At 41.7% G+C, this 21,842-nt stretch overlaps 1 protein-coding gene across 1 annotated transcript; it reads right to left on the bottom strand.

The window, feature by feature from the left end:
* Positions 1–13,722: 13,722 nt before the first annotated feature.
* Positions 13,723–21,297, bottom strand: LOC138283458 (gamma-crystallin-3-like). Its single transcript, XM_069221413.1, has 3 exons — positions 21,247–21,297; positions 18,610–18,852; positions 13,723–14,054 (listed from the first exon to the last, which is right to left on the bottom strand). Exons 1-3 carry the CDS (start codon positions 21,253–21,255, stop codon positions 13,779–13,781), a joined length of 528 nt encoding a protein of 175 aa, XP_069077514.1. The 5' UTR covers positions 21,256–21,297; the 3' UTR covers positions 13,723–13,778.
* Positions 21,298–21,842: the final 545 nt, after the last annotated feature.

The following is a 21,842-nucleotide window of genomic DNA, read 5'->3' as shown; positions in this document are numbered from 1 at the left end:
TAAATGGTTAAGGAATCTGACTCAGCCAAGCCTCTAAAGAAGAACTACTGTAGCTTATGTTAGGTGTAGGTATGTGTTTGCATGTCAATGGACTGCTATAATCTCTGATAAGTTATGCAGGACCAGGAATGCAAGAAGGTGGAGGGAGGCAAATAAATGAGTGGACCTCATAGTGGTAAAGGAAATGGTGAAGTAAAGGGGTAAAAGGAGTAGCTAGTGAAGAAGCGAAGATGCAAGAGGTCAAGCTTGAGGTACAATGGAAATGGCAAGGGTAGGAGGGGCAGGGAAATGTGTATTCTGAGACTTCAATGTAGCAAAAGAGCTCTACTGGCATGAAAGAGAGAGAGTGTGAAGCACAGGGTACGGCCTGAGTTGCATAGCATTGTAAGGATGGAAAAGAGGCCAGAGCTATGAAAAAAGAGAACATGAGTCATGGATCAAGAGAAAGAGGGCAGAGGGAGTGTGAAGAGGGCCGACTTGGAATTCAGGGTGAGTAGAGGAAGGTTGTTGAAAGATTGGGAGAGTAAGATTGAGAGAGACACATAGGGTCTGAGGAAGTCTAATATTTGCATGGCAGAATCATAAGACTAAGAGGCAAAGGAAGTGAACCTATTATTGCAGCAAGTGTTTATTTTACCTATGATTAGGACCTCTAGATACTAAAAGACTTGGGGCCTGATGTAGATATTGGCAGACGAGTAACTGTCACAATGGTGATGGTATCCTGTCCGCCAAAAATCTAAATTCCATATGATATAAAGGGCTTTAGATTTCGGTGGCTGGGATATCTATCACCAATGTGATAGAGTAACACATCCACCAATATCTAAATCAGGCTCTTGGTGATGAAGTTGATTGGGATTGGGATGTTTCCTGAGGGAATTTCTCATAGCAACCTTTAAGCAGGTATGACAATTAATCCCCCAGGGAGTTGTAGATGAGGCCCGTAAGACATGTTTTCTTAACCTATAACAGAATTAAATCTTAACCAGTTATGAGGGCCACCTAGAAGTAGCGCTATTGCCCTGATATATGATGTTCCCTTAGGTAAGACAGGGATATGACCATCGAAAGATCCAGTACCTATAAGGTGGAGTGAAGGGTGACATGGATGTTCCCAGAAAAAAATGCTGCTTCGTCAATACCTCAAAAACACAAAAGGTGATGAGAAGAATACTTGCAATAAGTCTTACCACTGGCAGTTTTGCGGGTAGCATTCTAATCCATCTTTCTTTTCCCTATAATGTCACCTCAGTTTGGACCCAACTATATGCAAATCAGTCTTGACCTTGCTCCAATAGGAACAGTCAAGCCTGAACTGCCAGGCCGTGTCCTCCCGAAATTGAACTCAAGCAATCCAAGTCCAGTTCTGCCGTGATTGGGGTTCTTCAGTTGGGTGTTGCTTGGTTCCAGTGGCTAAGTGAGCAACCCTTGGGCATACCCTTGGTTACTTACGGCATTACATTGAACACACAAAAGAAGAAGGGAGTCACTGGGGATTGCATTTCAACCCATCATTCTTTTGCCCACCATGCCACCTCAGTTTGGACCCAGCCTCAATACCTGTCACAATAGTATTTTCCAGTGATTATGATTTCATCCAAATAAACAAGTGGGTTGTTTCATTAGTGTTGGAAGGTGATTTATTAGTAGGGGTTGTTAGGTACCCATAACTAGTAATAAGGCCACAATCACTATATAAGGTCCAGTCAAGATCTCAATAAATTAATCCTATTCTCCCAAAATCCTAAATGAAAAGACATTCTCCTAGAGGTTAAGATCTGGCTAAGCCATCCCACTGGTGTGGCTAAGTTTCCTGAACACCCTCTCTTCAACCTCTCTGCTAATCTAACTACTGGTTCTGCATAGCAGAAATTAGCAGGACTCCGCAAACTTTGCCCAGGCCTACCTAGAATGATTGCTTTGCTGCCTGGAGCCAGCCTTGAAACCTAAGAGGCAAGCCCTGCTGTTGAGCCCTGCATCTACACCTGCACCCAGGACTATCAGAAGTGAATCCAAGGGCTAGTTTGCTGGGCTCCTGTTCAGAGCCACAGGGACAGAACAGGATCCCTTCATCTTGAACCCACACCTGGACCCAGCCTGAGTGAGTCCTGAACCACCAAGAGCTGCCTCATCATCCCTGGAACCTTTGTTCTGATACTAAATGCGCCCAGATGGATAGTTTCCAAAACAGAGAAACTAAAATATGACCAAAATGTGCTCTGAGAACCAGGAAGAGCATGGGACCAACCTGCTTGCTTATTCTGAGAACCAGGAGTAGATCGGGATTAACCTGCTTGCCTACCCGCCTGAGGTGCATCATCAGACTCATTGACTTCACGGCTTCCCCCGCTATATTTTTAGTTATAGCAAATCTGTTTCAGCAGTCCTTCTCCAAAGGGGTATCAAACCTTGTGGAAATGTCTTCAACTACAGCCTTCTGCCTCATCTTGGTAGAGTTTTTCAACTTCCATTTCAGTGACTAAGTTCAAAAATAGAAATCTTTACCCTAGCTTCGACCCATTGCTATCCGATGATGATGCTCCCTCATCGGGCACCTCCTTTAGCCTTGCAAGCGTTGACTGGGGCCAAATCCACTTCTTGTCTCGGAAGCATGCTCCATCCTGGTCGGCCTTAACTTTCGACTTTGATCTGATCTTGCTTAACCAGATGTACATTGTTAGCGCTATGATCTTTTAGGTGCTATTTTGAACTTTAAACTTTAAAAATATATACCACTGGCTCTACTGGTTGGATTTTTGTCATTTTGATGTCAACTAACATATTCAAATTTACTATATTTTTCCGAATTGGTTTGGGATTTTTCTTTTGCTGTGTTTTCACTTTATTACTAGGTGTGGGCTGCATAAATACTTTACACATTGCCTCTTAGTTAAGACTGCCTGCCTTTGGTGCCCCTCTGTAAGGGATTGTGGTTGCTGCTTGACCAAGGCTCACACCTCAGTCAAGCAAAAACCCATTTACTCACTATCAGATTCACAAAATCACCTGCTCCTAACAATATAAAAGCCACACCTCCACCATGCCACCCTTTCCTTTCTCCACACTCACAACTAGAGTAGGTGTAGCAGCAGCAATATTCAGAAACCCATTTTTTATGTCACTACATATTTTTTTTATTTTATTTGACAGGGAGAAGTGCCCCATAGATTTCTGAAAATGTTTTAACAGTTATGGTGGATAAAGCAGTGAAGGATTACCCACTGCTGCTAGGAGCCCTAATCCGTACAACAGCCATGAGTCAGAGAAAGCAAGTGTGAAATTGAATAGTGGATAAGTGTCAAGGGTCCCATGTTTGATTCCATGTCTATTTTCATTAACTATCAGTTTTTCCCATCACTGCAGTGATCGCCTCACGTCAGAAGCCATATCTCTCAGTGTTTAACATTATTGAGTGTTGCTGCATGTCAAAGGCATGTTGTGCAAATACCATTGCATGATGTATCTGGTTTACTATTTATGCAATTTGTTTCCGAGTCTCACCCCCCACACTGGGGGTTTTTCGTCATCGGTCTCAGGCTCTGCTTGATGTCAGTTGGCATTCAGGATGCTACTTCCTGGTCTTTGACTAAAATGCTCTAGTGTTTTTTGCAGGACACTGAGATCTTGGGGTATCGGATGATCCCATGAGCCTTCTTGGGTGTGGTCTTTTGTGCAGTATATTTAAGCTACACTTGACCTGTAAGCATACAGTGCATCCCTGCATTTCAAAAGTGTGGCAGCGGGCACCGCAAATTTTGTTACCTGGGCCAAATTCTGAAATTTCCCAATGTGAATAACATGTCTCTTTGCTTATTTCCTAGTAATCTTATTGTATGTTGTTTCTTTACAAATTTGTTTTTCACACAGGTCGTGACAGCAAAATCACAAGCGCACCAATCCAGGTAAGAATTATTCCTTACTTTTTTTTCTTGATGGTCAGATCCAGACTGCATTATGTGACTTGTAATGAAATGTAAATAGTAAATATGAAGCATTAACCTGATGAGACTCATAGGCAGTGTCTAATGTTATGTCACTTGGGTTATTGATTTGGAGTTTGTGCACACCACAAGAGTAAACCCTCAATATACTCAGAGAGATAGATGAGAATCAGGCATTATTTGTTTCCCACTTGGGTTTTATCTTGTAGTTTCATGTGATTATGCAGGTGCATGCCTCCTAAACATCTAGGTCCTCATTATGAGTTTGGCGGGCGGCAGAGTCCACCCTCCAAACTCTTTGGGCTGGAAAACCGCCAGTCCAGTTTTCCACTCACTGGCCATATTACGAGTTTCAAGTTGAGTCAGTGGGAAACAAGCCACAATATTGATGCTGGCTCGTAATTGAGCCGATGCCAATGTTGAAGTGGGCCCGGGTGTGATAGGGAAATCATAATCCACAGGGCAGCGCAGCGCTGGTGAATTAAGAACACCAGCACTGCCAGGCTGTCGAACCGCGACAACGTGGCAGCTATTGGACCGTGGTGGCTCTGCCACAGTACTAATGTAGAGGCAAGAGGGCTGATTTGGTGGTGTTCCAACTGTCACCGCAAGTCTGGCATCCCAGGACTGCCAGGCTCGTAATAAGGGCCCTAGTCTTGAATGACTGATTACGGGCATCCATCCCGTGGACATTTCACTCAGCAACACAGCATAACACACTGTCTACATCACTTTTTATGAGGTTAACAGTGGCAGCACCTTGAGATATTATTAGTGTCGAAGTCAACACATTAAAAATTAACCAACACCTGGCATGCATGTAGTCTTTGTACACAATGGTGGCATGATTATTTCAGCATAAGTGGCTTTATTATCATTTATAGTATTCTAACATGGTACCTGAATGAGAAACATGTCAACAAATATTTATGATTCTGAACAGTGGTTTAGTGTGCCTAATCTGCAGAACAGGATGAACTCTTACAATTAAGAAATGTGAAATTCAACTCAACTCAACTCAATTTGATGCAATTTGTAGACAGTAATGCGTTGAATATTGTTAAATCTTATCAATTTTGCAGTGATTATGTTGTTACAGGATACATTCAAACATGCCATCCATGAAATAACAGGAGGATCTCGGGTTGCATTGACCATAATTAATCTTATCACTTTTTGTATTTAAATATATGGTTTATTGCTGAACCGCTACCCATGTCAAAGGCCATGTGGCTGAAAGGTGTAGGGTTTCTGCTCATCTGTTTCAATAAGCTAATTGCAAGTTCATTTTCAATTAGTCTCCTTGTTAATTTGACTGCATTCTTATCCACATAGTTCAGTGCATCTCACACCCTGTGACCTGCAACCTTGTGTGGAGAATCCATATATCTATAATTACTGAGTGGGGTAGCCATTCTGTAGTTATAGCTAGGTTTCCCAGTTATAGGAATTCCTTGGGATTTTGGTAACTGATAAGTTTCCCCACATTTGATGAATCTCCACCAAACTTTCCAGGCCTATTGTTTTTCTAAATTTGTGGAGGATAGAAAGATTTGTGGAGACTGGTTAAGAGCGTGCAAAGATAAAAGGGGGGGTTATGAAATGTATATTTCCACCCAGACTTTTGTATCTTACATTGCGCAAAAAACAGCTGAATGGATTAGACATTATTGTTCACAAATTATACTTTTGAGTGCTACAGATAAGTACATTTTAAGTTATAAGGCATTTTAACTTAGTGATATCTGTTGTTGTGGTATTTTCACAAAGGTTCACAGTATTTCACTGATATACCATGGTACATATTGATGACAAATCATTATGCCATTGGCTAATTACTGTATTTTCAACAGGTATAGGCAGTTTAGTTGTTCTTAGGTACCTATGCCTGTGTTCTGCATTTGACCCATTGATGTAGATAAGTATTAAGGGACATATTTACAAGCCCCTAGAGCCACACAGCCCCACCCTAACATCATTATTTTTAACATTAAGGTGGCATTACGGAGGCCTCTCTCCACTTGCATTGTGCCACTTTGTAAACCCTTCTGCCATATTTCCGTGATTTCTAATGCTTACTCAGAGCAGGTGTTAAAATTACACACCCATTTTAATCAATGCTTTGCTGCACTAGTGTCAAGCTTTTTGATGCTAATACAGGAAAGTATCACAATAGGGTAAAAAATGTTGACGCTATTGTCCTAACGACTGCCATGGTGTGCCGTATTGTAAAAACGGTGCAACAATGGTGTCATTAGGTGCGGCAGGGGTGACGCAAGAAAAGTGGAGCATTGGGACCAGTGGGCCACTTTCTTATAAACATGTCCCTAAGTCTGAGATTTTTTGTCTTCCTATTACTATTTTATTAAAGGGAAAATAGATAGGGAAAATATATATAGGTTCATAAGGTACCAATTACACAAATATAATCCGCTGCGTAACATTGCAATATATAAAAGATAGGTTAAAACCCAGCAACATGAAAAATTTGCAATTCAATACCAATCTACGAAGAGTTAAGTGCATAACCCTAAGCAAATAGCTTCTGGGAGGGGCCAGAACAGCACGTCCCAACCTTTGAGGTAAAATAGTGCATTAGGAATGTGGTATCTGTTACATCCACCAAAAGATAATAAAATCAATAAAGATTTTAAAAAGACTTGAAAAATCTAAAAATCCTAAAACAAAATATTTCATTCAGAGGTTTATACATAAATTTCAATACCTTACCTGCTGAACGCATATTAAAATTCACAAAAAGCAGTTTCAGCCATTTTTTCCTTAAATCAACTAAGGTGGGACAAACGAATAGCACATGCTTAAAATTCTGCACCCCCAACTGGCAAAGATCGCAAATGTTCGAGGATCCATCTCACTTGGAAGTTAAATCTTTAAGGTGTAATCTATCAAATCTCAACAGGATAAGAAAGCGTCGTACTCCATGCGGTAAATTTCAAGATAAATAAGCTTGAGGGTATTTAAAAATCACAGAATTAGTTAATGGCCTAAACTTCCTCTTTTGGCGATAAAACTCCATTTCCAATAAAAAACGTTTACTCCGTATAGCCTCTTTTAGCCTCTTTTTAAATGAAAAGGGGTGTTGAGGAAAAAAAGGATCAACATCTAACTGAAGAAATAGCATAGCAAAGTTGAAATTCCTAAAGAACTGAGCTTTATCTGTTAGCGTACCTATTTCTTTGTATGCTAGGTGTCTTAGGGTGGAATCTGCATTCTGAGCTAAGCATAAGGCCCTCGAATTACTGCAGCTAGGCCCTGTGTGTAAATACTCTTAATGCCAAATTCAAGCCTTAAGGCTGGCACGGATACCAAATTATTAAAGGAGACCAAGCTTCCTAAAATCCAACCTTCTATCTTATTTAAAAACTCCCATTTTGGAAATTTCAATCCCTTCTATGGCATACAGGAGGGTAGGTGGGATTTTTGCTTCATAAACAGATAATAGATGAGAAAAATGCCGCCGGCCCACTGCATTGTAAAAGGCCAATATACTGTGTGCCTGCGACAGAGCCTTGCTGACATTATTACATATATGGTCTCAATCACTGAGATGACAGGATAAGGTTTTTCCCAAAAAACAGTAAGATTTCACCCGCTCCAACCTCTGCTGACCCACAGACCATACGAAATTAATGTATTTATGGGATTTATTCCCTAAGAAGCATACCACTTGAGACTTTAATGCATTGATTTTTAAATGATGCTGCTTAGAGTAATCATATAAGGCAGCCAGACGCCTATTGAGACCTTTCGGGGTAAGATCAAGCAACACTATTTCATCAACATAAGGAAGGCAAGGAATTGAACTGCCTCCAATTTTAGGCGCAAAGCCTTGGGTATTCGCTAATACAAAGGGCTGTTCATGAATATATAAGGAAAACAGAAAGGGCACCAACAGGCAGCCCTGTTTTAAACCATTTTTTGTAACAAATTCTGCAGACAGACCCTGCTCTCCACCTAAGAGCACTTTACACCATGTAGACGAGTGCAGGGCTATAACTAAGCGTAACAAATTTGTAGGAACACTCAATTTAGATAATTTCTTCCATAAAATCCACCCTATCAAGGCTGTTGAGAAGTTTATAAAAGCGGCATATACCACCCCACCTCTAACCAGAACACACTTTTCATTTATACTTTGCATTAATAGGATATTATCTAAAGCACTATGATCCTTCCTAAAACCTGCCTGTTCAAAAGGGAGGATCGAATTTTCTTCAACCCAAGATGTTAAATGCACAAGTATGTTTTTAGCAAAGATCTTACCAACTGCATCCAGCAGGGCTATTTGCCGTTAATTTATGGGTGAATATTTATCACCCTTTTTATACAAAGGGATTATGATACTCCCATTCCAAGATGCCGTAATTATGCCTTTTGATTAACAGAAGTAGAATACCAGGTTAAGAATCCTTGCCCGGAGCGAGGGCTTTTGTTTAATTACTGCCATTGGAACCTCATCTGGACCCATTGCTCCAGAGGCCCGCATCGACCTTATAAACCCCTCAATCTCGGTAACTGAAGGGGCACCGAAAGCATCAGGCTCCAGCCAACTACCAATCTTGAGGTCCAATTCACCTGACTCAACTTCCTTGTTTTCCGCATACAAGGAGAGGCTATAGTCCCTCCATTCTGCCTCAGCTATCGGAGGAGCTGAGGAAGATTTACATGATCCACAGCCTTCGGAAATGAGTGGCAAAATCTTAGAGTATTTTTAACCATGGCCGCTTCCCTCAAGGCTTCCTTCTGGTCTGCCTCCTCGTTCCTTATTCCTAACTTCATCTGCACTCTTCTCTTCTTATGTAGGGAAATTCTTCTACTCCTCTTAAGAAAGGCTTAATTTCCTTAGTGGAGGTTTAATACTTTTTACTGGTCTCTCTGAATTATGTTTCCCATGAAGTCAGAAAAGACCTTTAGCGCATCTTCATTCCAATCATCAATATTTCTCATAGCCATTTCAAGCATTTCTTTCACACATAAAGTTTTCAAAGGTGACCAATAGATTCTACTTGTTTTTCCATTGAAGTTAATATTATGGCCCTTGAAATTCCATGTTCTCTATTGAGGACAGTTGGAGTTTTAGCGTAAGGCTCAGGATCGTATGGTCACTAAATGGAGTATCAATGATTGTCATGTCCTCCACTAATTGTGCTAGGGAGTAGGAGGCCAAAAAATAGTCAATGATAGAATTACTCAAATGAGATTTGTGGGTAAAGTCTGCTGGGGAGTCCGAGTGAAATCGACCATTTAAAATTATACAACTAAGTTTCCTCAAACCTTTTAATAAAATATACCCCCTTTTATCCGTCCTAATTCTTGGAGGAAATAGGATAGTAGGAATGTTGAGCACAGATTCCCTCTCTTTATCACAGAAAATGGAAAGAGAAAGATTAGATATTTTGCAATTTAAATCCCCCTTTCACTTTCATGTGAATTTAAACAAAAAGAGGAAATACAATTAAGCATATGCAGTAACATTGTATCATGCTCCTTATCAGGGGGAATATAAGCATTTACCACTAACACAGGTATTTTCATACCATCCACCATTGTTGGATTAACTCTAATTATCTGAAATGATTTCTGTGAGACGGAAATATTTTCAAACTCCCATTTGTACTTATCACTTTAAAGTATAGGGGTACCCCCTTTTGCATGCCCCTTCCTGGACGGTTGTGCTTTTTGACAAAGGACCATGTAACCCGTGCAAGAGAGATTGCTTACACTCCAGGTCTCTTGGATGTAGATTAGATCTCCCTGTAGAGAGCAGACGTAATCTAATTTACCCGTATGATTCTCTTTTCCTGCAGCATTCCAAGAGACCACATGAAGTTTATGGTTAAAAAACATGTTGTGGTAATTTTCCCTTCACCCGAGTACTATTTAAAGCCCCCGCCAACCAACTCCAGTTATCCTGCTTAGGACTCCAATGAGAAGATGAGACATCTTCAAAAAGCTTCACCACTCTTCCTCCATGGAGAAGAGAGAACTTAACATTTTCCAGGAAGGAAGCAGAAGACTCTCGCCCATGAAAGAGATTACTTCCGTTCACACATGGAACAGTGGGGGACTGCATTCTGAACAAATGAGAGTCCTTTCTCCTAACTTGAACCACACCTATGCCTCTATGCTGCAGTTGTTCACAGTTGACTAAAATCAAATTTACTATTGTTTTAGAATAAAAACAGACTTTTGTCTTTACAGAACCGAGACCTTGCATAAGGAATACACCAGAGATATCACTACTTTCAATTAGTTTTAACTCAGGTATATCTCTAAAGCAAGATATTAAAAGAGAGCAGTTCAGAAGTAAATTCAAATCAAATAAAAACAAAAAACTCAAGACATAACGTCATCTCAGATTGCTGGGAGAGGTTCTCCATCTCACAATTAACATCTCCACCACCTAAGGGTCAGAATTTCAGTACAAGGTCACTGAGTTTGTTTTTACATTACAAAACGAATTGGCATCTGGATTTAGGGAGGATGAAACCCTCTTTACAATAGGATGGTCATCCGAATTGTTCAAAGGAGGGCCCTAAAGGGGTACTAAATCAAGTTCTTCCCTGGACGGGTAAGATCCTATGTCTTCCAAATCTTCCAAGTCCTTAGACCTATCCTTCCTTGGAACCTTATTATTGTCTTCCTTAGGAGAGTGGGGGTTCCTGTAGGTACCTGGACGTCAAACTTTACCTTTCTTGTTTTTTGGGGGGGAATTTGTTGTTTAATCTTTCCTCCCAACTTTTTTCCTTTTAATGACTTTCCCATATTCCTTTCGTTATCTGCTTGCTTAATAGGTTAATTCCCATAGTTCTCAGGAATCGAGTAATTGGGAGGTATCATAGACTGCGGTAGAAAGATGGGAAAGGGACCACTTGGGAAGTTGACTTTAACTCTGGGTTTACTGGCACCAAGATATTCGACTGAGGAAGTGAAGATGAAAACACATTTTCCCAAAAAATTTCAAAACTTTCTGATTGAAAGGTACACTAAGGGACACTTGTGGTTTACCAGCATGGGTTCCCTTATTTGTATGATCTGAATATTTGGTTAAATTCGCATTCCAATTTGCATCAAAGGTACACAACGGTATACTAGGACTGCTGCATCCCCCGATTTGTTGAAGGCTTCCTTTGTAGGCATCAGGACTTTCTCAATCACGGTTGGACCATCCTTCTTTTGACCCGTCAGAGCTTTCAATATAGCCAAGAGAGTGTCTTGAGAATGATCAAAACTATTTGTTGATTTTTCTAAAAGAGCTAAGATAAAAGATAATATTCTCTCTAAGCATTTAATGAACTCAGAAATTACTGTTTGTTGATCCAAAGCTACACTTGGGGAATTCCAGGGAAGCATAAAATCGGGGGTCAATGAAGAAAATACTGGAGACAAAGTGGGGTCCGAAGGTGTACTGCTAATAAGCCTTAGGCCGGGAGAATTATCTCTTCCATCAAAGGACAGGGTCACACAACAGGACAGGCTCTTTACATCTTTGCACCTTTCACCTCAATGTCCAGCATCGGGGGAGGGGGGACCCATGTTAGTAGGAGGAAAGTTAATGTTCTTCAAATCCCACCCGAACGATAGGCGACTTACTGACCGTGGGAATTAGAGCCACACCCTTTCCAGAGTTATCAAGAACATTAGAGTTTGCGTTAGCTTCCTCCCTGGATGGTAGCTCCTCAAGTAGTTCCTTTTGAAAAAAGGGAAGAATAGTGCAAGAGTTTTTTGTATTCAAGTGAGAAATGCTCTTGTTTCTTAGGGTATTTGATTTAGTCTTTTTACATGACCGGTTAAGGAAAGCTCCACACGTATTTGGAGACGTTTAGCCATCATATCCAAAGGAGGAACTACCTTGGGGAATTGGCCTACAGCTCTGAACTTTTACCTCTCGACCCCTGTTTTCAGGTCTCTCATATTCAGCGCCTTAATTTCACAACTTGCAAAATTTTGTGTACCAGGGTAGTCCAGAATAGACCGAGTAGACTAGAGTAGGAGTTCTAGGTAAAAGTAGTATGAGCTAAAGGTCAAGTAAACGGGTGAAATGTCAAACAATATTGTCAATAAGCAGGTAGCATGGGGGGCTAGACTGCGGGAAGTGATTCGTTTAGGCAGTTTGATAGAAATAATCCTAAACTTCTGCCTTTTCCACCCTCAATTCTCCACTCCCCAATAACTCAACAGTGGTACAGCAGGAATACAGGAGTACGACAAAACTGTGCTGTCATCGTCTTTCTCCTCAGGCCACTGGCCAGGCGCTCCCAATAAATTTTATTGTCAGGCCAGGCGCTCCCAATACGTTTTATTGCCTTTTGTAGTCTTTTATCATCTATCATTGCCTTTTTGTTCTGTACTTTTTTCTTCCAGTTTACCTTAACTGGCTCTCCTGGTAGGATCACAGCGTCGTAGAGAATGCCCAAAGGTCCTCACCAGATATGGGCGTAGCGAGGATGAAAGTGAAGAGCGGCTGTGCAGAACTATGCTGAGCTATGAAGGGGGGTTCTCCATGCCCAAGGCCTATAAACCCATTGCCAAGCAACCGCAACTCAACTGGCTGCCAAGCCTAGCCACCAGCCAAATCACCACCCATCAGCCACCCATCATACAGCAACCCAGCACATTAGAAGGAAGAAAAAACAAGGAGAAATAAAGATATTTCTCCTCGTTTCTCCTCTATCTTGAAGGCGTACAATTTTGATGTATTCCCAGTTTTACCAGTCTTGGTAAATCTGGGAATGTGCCAAAACACATGAGTGGATGCTTGGGAACCTCCATGCTCAATCCATGGCACAAAGTAACGCAAACCAGCAACTTGCACTGACTTGTGTTACTCCAGATTTACCAAGCCGCGTGAGGCCACACAAAGTGGTCTTGCGTAGCTTGGTAAATCGGACTTAAGGACTGTGTTCTCTTGCGTCACCTTTAATAAATCTGGGCCCAAATGCAATAAGTACAGTACAACAAATTGAGAGGTCTCTGGGGTTTATTTCAGTGTCTCCAAGAGCCTCTCCTTGCAATCTGGGTAGTCAAAGACTGTATGTGAATCAGTGTTCAGCTATGACATGGGTCACATAGGGTCCCACGTGCGTGCCTTGCTCGGAAAAACGTTAAGACAGCTGGATAGTTCAAAAATGAAATAAGGCAAAGGACAATAACAAGACAATGAATGATGGATGAAAAATGAGAGGCAAAGAACACTTCAAGGATTGTATGGCGTTTTAGTGTTTCCATAATACTTCACCATTCTATAAGATTGATTAAAGCGATTTGATTAGAGACTTGTTCTGAGTAGGAAATTCATAAATCCAACAGCTCACAAATGCCATTTCAGTAATTGCTTTCTGGATAAGTGCCAAAGTAGTGCACTCAGGTTCAATTAGCATATGGCAAGGAAAACCAAGGTTCTCTCTCACACGCTCATTGGGAAGCTTTTCATGGAATGTATTTGTCTCAAGACATGGGTTGGTGGGTGTCACAGGTATAATGGGGTTAATGCTTAGATCTTAGTAGTGTTTTCCTAGCATGCTGCCTCGAAACTGCCACTTCTTTGGCTTTCAGTTGGACCTTTAGGGAAACTAGTTGTTTTGGATACCCCTGGCACCAGGGGTATTATGTGGGTACTTGCTTCTAGTGAATTTAATAGGCTTGCTTACTTTTAAGGCCTGAAGGACGTTAAAATCCCTTGTTACTTTGGTACCCTGTGAATTCAAGGACCACAATTGAATTATTGATTATTAGTAAAGAAACAAAACAAAATAATTTGTGCAATATTTAATTTTGTTACATGGATTGTTAAAGCAGAACATAAAAAGTATCTCAGTAAAGATCCCGAACTCTCCTGAAGGATCCAACTCTAGGGCTTGAGGCTCCCCAGTCACTGTATCTCCTGTACTCGCCGGGTCTCAGGTAGTACTGACGTCCTCTGTAGTTGGGCTCTTCATAGAAGACCCAGTGCCCATCCTGCACATTACAGGAATAGATGTCATTGTAGCGGAACTGTTCATACACATGTGGACAGTCTTCAGAGAACTCCATCATCTGACCTCCAAAGTTCTCTCGTTCGTAAATCCTTATTCTGTAGGATCCACGGTGCTGGATATCAGACAAGGCACGACAAGTAGAAAAAAGAAACTAGGATAAACGTTTGTCTCAAAATAACAAATACATATTGTAAGATAATAGAGCGCGTTTCTCTTAAGCAAAAGTAGTGCTTGTATTTTTGAGATGTGCACGTAGCTCACTGCCCCTCTTACACAAACCTAACTTTACTTGACATATTTATTATGTAATCTTATAATGTGATTATAAATTGCAACATTCGCCCCATGATGATATGGTGGTGCTAAAGCGAAACTAGCTGTGATGATGAACTGAGTTTAAACAAACCATAAAACAGTCTCCAAGATTAAAGCGACAATGATAAGGGCACTATCTGCATGGAGAAATAGGGGCTTTCTACAGTCCATTGAGTGTGAACATGTGAAATGGGGCAATTTGATCAGAGAGTGCTATTGGGTGGTATGCTAAGGAGTGTAGATTTGCCATGGTAAAAGATTTTAAAGCATAAACAGGGCCGAGTATCATTTGTCAGCTCCAGATCAAATGTTTAGGATTGAAAGGAGTAAGTATAAAGCATTACTAAGGAAGAAGAAATTAGTCTTACAGCAAGGAGTGTGAAATAACCTGATTAAGGCAGCTGATGAGAAAAAACTGAGGACCTGATTATGACTTTGACGGTCCGATTGTCGAACTGCCAAAGCCGTGGGGAGAAGGTCACCGTCAAGTCAGCACCCTCATCCCTGTCGTATTACGATGTGCAGCTGCATTGGCCTCAGCTCCCTTAAGGCCTCTGAATACACACTGCCTGCATTGCTGCTGGCAGAGGGCCCCCTGCACTGCCCACAACATGGTCATGGGCAGTGCATGGGCTCTCATGTGACCCCAGCACTGGCTTTCTGCCAGCCATGCCATGGAAAGGGTTGCGGTAAGTGAAGTAGTTATCAGCACGGCGATGCCGCCGTGGGCACCACCGTAGCTGACTACAACTTTGAGTGCTGCTATACTATCGGGATCATAATCTGGCGGTCGGACAGACAGGAGTGCAGCGGTCAAACCTCCACCAGGAGTTTGGCAGTCAGCGGACTGACAAACTTGTAATGAGGCCCTAAGTTTGGGGGAGAACATTTGAGTGTGGTTAGGGATGCCCCAAATTGTCATGACACCAGATTTGCTCACAGATTTGAGTGAACCACTATAAGGCAGTATATAATATCAGTGATGGTTCAGTTCACTTAGAAGAACCTGCCAATCATGGATCAACTGGAGAATTCAATGTTCTATGCCCAGAGTTGGACAGAACAATCATAGATGAAAAGGCCAATAAATCCCAGGCCCTGACAATGTTCTAATGGACATGTTTTGATCTGACCAGAGGCCAGGTCAACGATCTTGGCTAAAATCTTCAAGTGAAGTGTCAGGGAAAATCTGCCTTCCTTCTTCAAGGCAAACTGCAATCATAGTGCCCTTCCATAAAAAGGAAGTAAGTTATGTTCCAGTAATCATAGGCCCATTTCATCACCTGATAGTACTGGGAAAATCATTAGCCATGTTCATTTAAACAGGTTACTGGCCTGGGTTGATAAAAAGAACATATCAATTGATGCACAGACTAGATTCCGCAAAGGCATCCGCACCATTGGCCAAGCAGTCGAACTATATATGGCGTATGCCAAATTTAGAAGGGTGCATAAATCAGCACTATGGGGGTCATTCTGACCCTGGCGGTCCAAGACCGCCAGGGCCACGCATGACTGAAGCACCGCCAACAGGCTGGCGGTGCTTCATTGCCCATTCCGAACTCGGCTGTAAAGACGTGGTCAGAAAACCGGGTCCGGCGGTTTCCCGCCGGATTTCCCCCGGCTGGGCGAATCCTCCATGGCGGCGCTGCAAGCAGCGCTGCCATGGGGATTCTGACCCCCTTCCCGCCACCCTGTTTCTGGTGGCTTTTACCGCCAGGAACAGGATGGCGGGAACGGGTGTCCTGGGGCCCCTGGGGGCCCCTGCACTGCCCATGCCACTGGCATGGGCAGTGCAGGGGCCCCCTAACAGGGCCCCAGCCTGCTTTTCACTGTCTGCTATGCAGACAGTGAAAAGCGCGACGGGTGCAACTGCACCCGTCGCACACCTGCAACACCGCCGGCTCCATTCGGAGCCGGCTTCTGTGTTGCAGGCCCCTTTCCCGCTGGGCCGGCGGGCGCTACCTTAGGTAGCGCCCGCCGGCCCAGCGGGAAAGTTAGAATGGCCCCAGCGGTCTTTTGACCGCGGGGAGGCCAAATGGCGGTTCCCGCCAATGTCAGAATGAGGGCCTATATCTCTCAGTTATAGATTTACAATCAGCAGTATAGCTGGTTAATTGATACAAATTATGGCACTCTCTTGAAAAATGGTGGTCGAAAATACCCTCCTCCAAGCTTGTAAAATGTTTATGCAGAAACAAGTGCCTCTGTGCACTATGGAAGCTATGGAGTAGGTATCCCCTATTTTTCAATATGCTCTGGTGTACGCAAGGATTTGTATTGACCCCGTTGTTTTTCTAATTTTTAAATGACTGTGAAGAGATGTTATGAAGAGAAAGCCCAGACGTTCTGAAGTTAAATAACAAAACATTGTTATCCTTCTTTTCATTTTCACAGGTGATGCAATTTCATTGACGTGTATGCAGAAAAAAATGCACAAAGCCTTGGAGAAATTTGAGAGTCTAAGTAGCCAGAAGGATTTTCATATCAATGCACAAAAAAAAACAATTTCATCCTCCCAGCCTCTAAGGAAGTCTGCAGGGATGGCATACCAGGTGCTCCAAACAGTGAAATGCTATAACTATCTGGGTATTTGCTTCAATAATAAATTGAATAGGCAAAACCACACTGAAAACACAGCCACTACTTTGCAACCCCAAGCAAATGCTATCCTGCAGGTTAAACACAAAATTAGTGGTGCCCTGACCATCATTCATCAAGTCTATAAACAAAAAGAGCTAGAAGCAGAACCACAACATTTGCTGCCGAAATATGGGGATACAGAGATTGAAAAAATTTGAAAACTCATTCTTGTGCCCCTTTTTAAGTTTGGGTCCTGGCGTGCCACTTCTTCCCCTATATATGAAATTTGGGTTTCTTATTGGACAAGTTGGTTCCTCATGCCCGACTGTTTTCTAGTAAAACAGGCATTGGGCATTGAAAAATATTTTAACGCAATTGTCCTTGATACACGTCTTACTTTGTTTTTAAAATTTCTCTTTGCCATTTTGCCTTCTAAAGTGTACTATGCAAAGTTTGCTGCTAACAGTGTTGGTACTGATTGCTGTGATTATAAGTTTGGAGGGCAGGAGACGTTAATACATTTTATGTTTTATTACACGAAAATTAGCACCTTCGCTCTGAGGGCCTCATTTACAACAAACTGGCAACTCAATTACGATACGCTAGTTTGCTTGTGCTGCCCAGTGCCCCCTTAATGACACCTTCATGAGACCTTGGTAGCGCTGTATTTACAGTACAGCTCACCATGTTGCTTTTTAGAAGAGGTGCATCAAAATTTCTGATGAATTTGTGGCGCCTTGGTGGGCTAGCATCAAAAACGTGGACGCTAGTCAAGCAAAGCATGGGGAGGCCCCCTCAAAACAGCCTGGCATCACTTAAATGTCTTCCCCTGTACAAAATGACGCTAGAATGATGCAGTGAAATCTTGAAGATTTTACTGTGCCAATTCTGTGGGCCTCCTAGTGGGGGAACACCTCCCTTGCATACATTGTACCTGGTGCAGGTATAATGTGGCGCAAGCTTTTTTAAAGTGGTGCTATGGTACCCTTGCACCAGTTTGCAAATATGACATGGGTTGGGTGATGTTCTGCACCACTGTGGCCTAAAGAAAAAAAATTACGCTATGGCGGTGCAAGGGACTTGTAAATAAGTCTCTAAATGTCTTGTACTACAACTTGCACTGAAGTGCTTGAAATTTGCTGTTGAACGAATAATCTAAAGATCTACATGTCAGTATCCAGTTATGTCTAGGCTGCTTGAACAGCCAGGAGAAGGCCCAAGCTAATGTTCTACTGCGCTACTACCAGGCTGACATTTCCTTTGCTCTAAGTATATGTCTATTGTCTGACCTAACTAATGAAAACTTTTACTTTTATTTTTTTTATAATTTTGACAGGACTGATTATATAGTATAAACTATGGAAACTGGTGATTCATGGAATGCAAGGGCTGCTCTTTGTTTTTAAAGTTTTTAATGGTTGCTCATATTAATTATTTTATTTGATTCTGTGTAATTTAGTTTGTCATGCCATTGCATATTTATGCTAATGAAGATAGCTAATTGAGATAAGTCACATACCACTGAGTTAATTGTTAATTCCATAAACTGTGGGCATGAAGACATTTAGTATATAGCTTTGATGAAACACCCGTGTTTATTTTGGTTGGGTCATATGTTGTAATTATAATGTGAATTTCCACCTGAGGACGTCAAGAGCACCAGCCTATTCAGTCATGGAGTGGGTGCCTAGTGATTAGTTCTCATAGGCCACTGTGGAAGTGTTGGTTTTAAAGGAGGAATAAATACAATGAATCAGAGCAACACTCACTTGTGGGGTAAAGCGGCAAGACTTGATCGAGTCATTGAAGCCCATCCAGTGCTGAAAGTCAGGGTACTCCCCTCTTCTGAGATAGTACTGGTGACCCCGGAAGTTGGGGTGTTCATAGAGTATCCAATTGCCACTTTCCACTCGGATGGAGTTACAGCGGCTGAAATAGGAGCTCAGATCGGCACACTCAGAGCTGCACTCATAGGACCGGCCCTGGAAGTTCCTGTCCTCATAGAAGATGATCTGTTTGAAAGGAAATAATATTTTTAATATTATCAGTTCAAAATTACAAAATATGATCTGTGATTCTGTTGTCAACTATGAAATCTTTTGGTTTTATAACTTCAATTTCCGAACATCAACTTGCTGAACTGACTTGCAAAAGCATATCACAATGTTTTGGGTCACAATGTCAAATGACTGAGACAAATATGAATTTTCCATCAGACTTCAAAGCCGAACTATCCTCCTCACATAGAGGGTTTAGCTAGGACACAGTTGTAGAAGTAAATGTGAAACAGGGTATCTCAAACTATGACACAAACTGCCATGTAATCTGTTGCAGGTCAGGATTCTTTTCACACACAACAAAAAATGATTGTCAAATGGAAACAGTGGCACATTACAAAATGCAGCCATTTCGGATACATTTCTAATTTCTGCAATACAAGGAGTATGTGTACTTTTCAGAAAGTTAAATAATTTATAATCTTTCACCTCCTATCTGTATCTCCCTACCGTTTGGATTTCTTCAACCCACTGTACAGACTAAGATGCTCATTTACATGAAAGTGGCTCATCGTGATCAATGCATCAGTTTTCTAGCACCCCCTGCACCCCACCAAACGATACCATGGGAGCCCTAAATTTACAATACAGTGCTCCATGGCGCAAAGTGTCCACAACAGCATCAGAAATTCTGATGCTGATATTGATCTAAACTTTAACATTGCTTGACTAGCGTCAACATTTTGACCCTAGTCCAGCAATGTTAAGAGAGTCCTTTAGACAGCAGCACAGCATCACTTTTAACGTCTGACCTGAGCAAGCAACAAAAAAAAATGAAGCAATGCTGTTGCAGCATGGCACAGTGAAATCTTGTAGATTTCACTGCCCCATTTCTGCCGGGCTTTTCACAGGGCAATGCCTACCATGCATACAATATATCTGGCACAGGAAAAATGTGGAGCACGGCTTTACAAACTGGTGCAATGGTGACACTGTGCCAGTTTGTAAATATGGCTTGGGGTCGGTAACTGTTTTGCGCTGCCTTAGTGTAAAAAAAAGAAATGATGCTAAGGCAGCGCAAAATCCTTGTAAATAAGGCCCTAAGTGTACAGACATGATTCATAAAGTATTAACCTCATTCTCTTGTGATAAAAACATGTTTGAATACCCAGTCAAAACACGCAGACCCTCATTATGAGTTTAATGGAAATCCGATTGGGATTATGAAATTGGCAGGAAACCGCGCCCCTTCAAGATTTTCCTTGGGCACGTTGTCCCCTCAAAATCTGGTGGAATTTATCCAGAAAACATTATCTCAGTGAGTACAAACTCACAAAAATGATGCGCAAAACACAGACACCACTGATATCCAAAATTGCCATCTAGCCAGTGGAAACATTGGGTGTACTTTTACATGGGGCAGCTAGAAATATAATTGCCCTGAATCTAATCATAAGGGCGGTTCACATGGGATCAAGTCAAGTGGTGAATATATTATCGTAAAGCACTCAGGGGCGGATTTAAGAGCCCCTAGCACCTCCTTGCTCCACATTAGCATCATTTTTGCATGCTAATGTGGCCCAACGAGGCCAAAATAATCCCGCCAGATTTACAAAGTGGTGCAATGCATGCAATGCACTCCTATGTAACCCTTTGCGCTACATTATGCCTGCACCAGGCATAATGTATACAAAGGGGGCATTCCCCTATTAGGGAGGCTGAAAAAAATAAGAGATTTCTTTGCGTCACTTTTTTTGGCACTATTAACACCTGCTCAGAGCTGAAGTTAAAAGGAGACACACCATTGTTTATAATGGGCCTCAATGGGCTTTGCAGGATTAACGTCAAATTTTTTTATGCTAATCCTGCAAAGCTCGAAATTAGCATAATAAATTTGACGCTAGATCCCCTAATTACTGCCATGGCGTGCTGTATCTCAGATACGGGCAACACATGGTGGTGTTAGGGGTGTGCTAAGGGGTGCAAGAAAAGTGGCGCTGCACTGGGTGCAACGCCACATTTCTTAAATCAGGCCCTCAGTACATTCACATTCATGCTCGCTCAAGTGAAGAATAACAAAATGCATCTTCCCCCTTAGTGTCTCTTCTGATGTTATCTATCTCAAGGTGAAACAGTTCACTAATACGGAGATGAAGTGGCGTGCGCCAGACTCATTGGACGCACTAGGCCACGTGCACTCGGAATTCGTCTCCAATATGAGTGACATAATCTACAAAAACATCAGAGTTGAATGAGCTTTATGAAAAAAAAACATATTTGACTAATGTCAGGTAATTTATAAAAAGGCATATTAGATTTAAAACTTCTGCTACTCATATATATCGTTACATTCTTGTGTATGAATGAAGTACTGTCACAAAAGTACACAAACGGGCACTTCTCACTTACTTTCCCCATGTTGGCTGCTGGATGGATTTGAGATCTCGGTGTTGTAGATGGGAAAGCACACCCCTTATATACATGCTCTAATCCTACCGTCTGTATGTGAACAATACATTGCCTGCATACAACTGTTTTTGCACAATAAGGTTAATGCGCTCTCAGTCCTGTAAAACGCCCACTGGTACTGTTTGGAGTTGCTTACTTAACAATCGTTCTGCAGTGAACAGTAACTACAGTACAACGCACTGATAGTGTTAAAAGCAACCTATTGTATATTAGAACAAACGACTGTGAGAAACCGGAAAAAAAATCTAGTGTTCTCGCTGGAACAATGGCTTGGTTATTTGTCTTTGTTTCAAGCTGTGCTCACTAAAAATACTCGTTTGAGCCAGTAGATGCATCGAAGATCGATTAAATTAAGTATATCCCTTATGCCAAGAGCGCAACGAGATGGATTTCCATTGTATAGACGCTGTGATAATACTTGCATATTTTCTTTTGTTTATGTATTTATTTTTTGGTTTGATTAAGACCCACCAAATACAGGTGTCAGAGCTTTGAACCAGTTCATAAAACAAAGTTTAAGAGACCAAAAAATATCA

This window comes from Pleurodeles waltl, chromosome 3_1 (genome assembly GCF_031143425.1).
Source record: "Pleurodeles waltl isolate 20211129_DDA chromosome 3_1, aPleWal1.hap1.20221129, whole genome shotgun sequence".
Classification (NCBI taxonomy): domain Eukaryota; kingdom Metazoa; phylum Chordata; class Amphibia; order Caudata; family Salamandridae; genus Pleurodeles; species Pleurodeles waltl.
This window is presented reverse-complemented; position numbering and strand designations above follow the sequence as displayed.

Excerpts from the sequence above, each read along its gene's own strand:
- LOC138283458 (XM_069221413.1), bottom strand. Across the intron at positions 14,055-18,609 it reads CTTGCCGCTTTACCCCACAA|CACCGTGGATCCTACAGAAT; the intron begins GTGAGTGTTGCT and ends TCTGATATCCAG.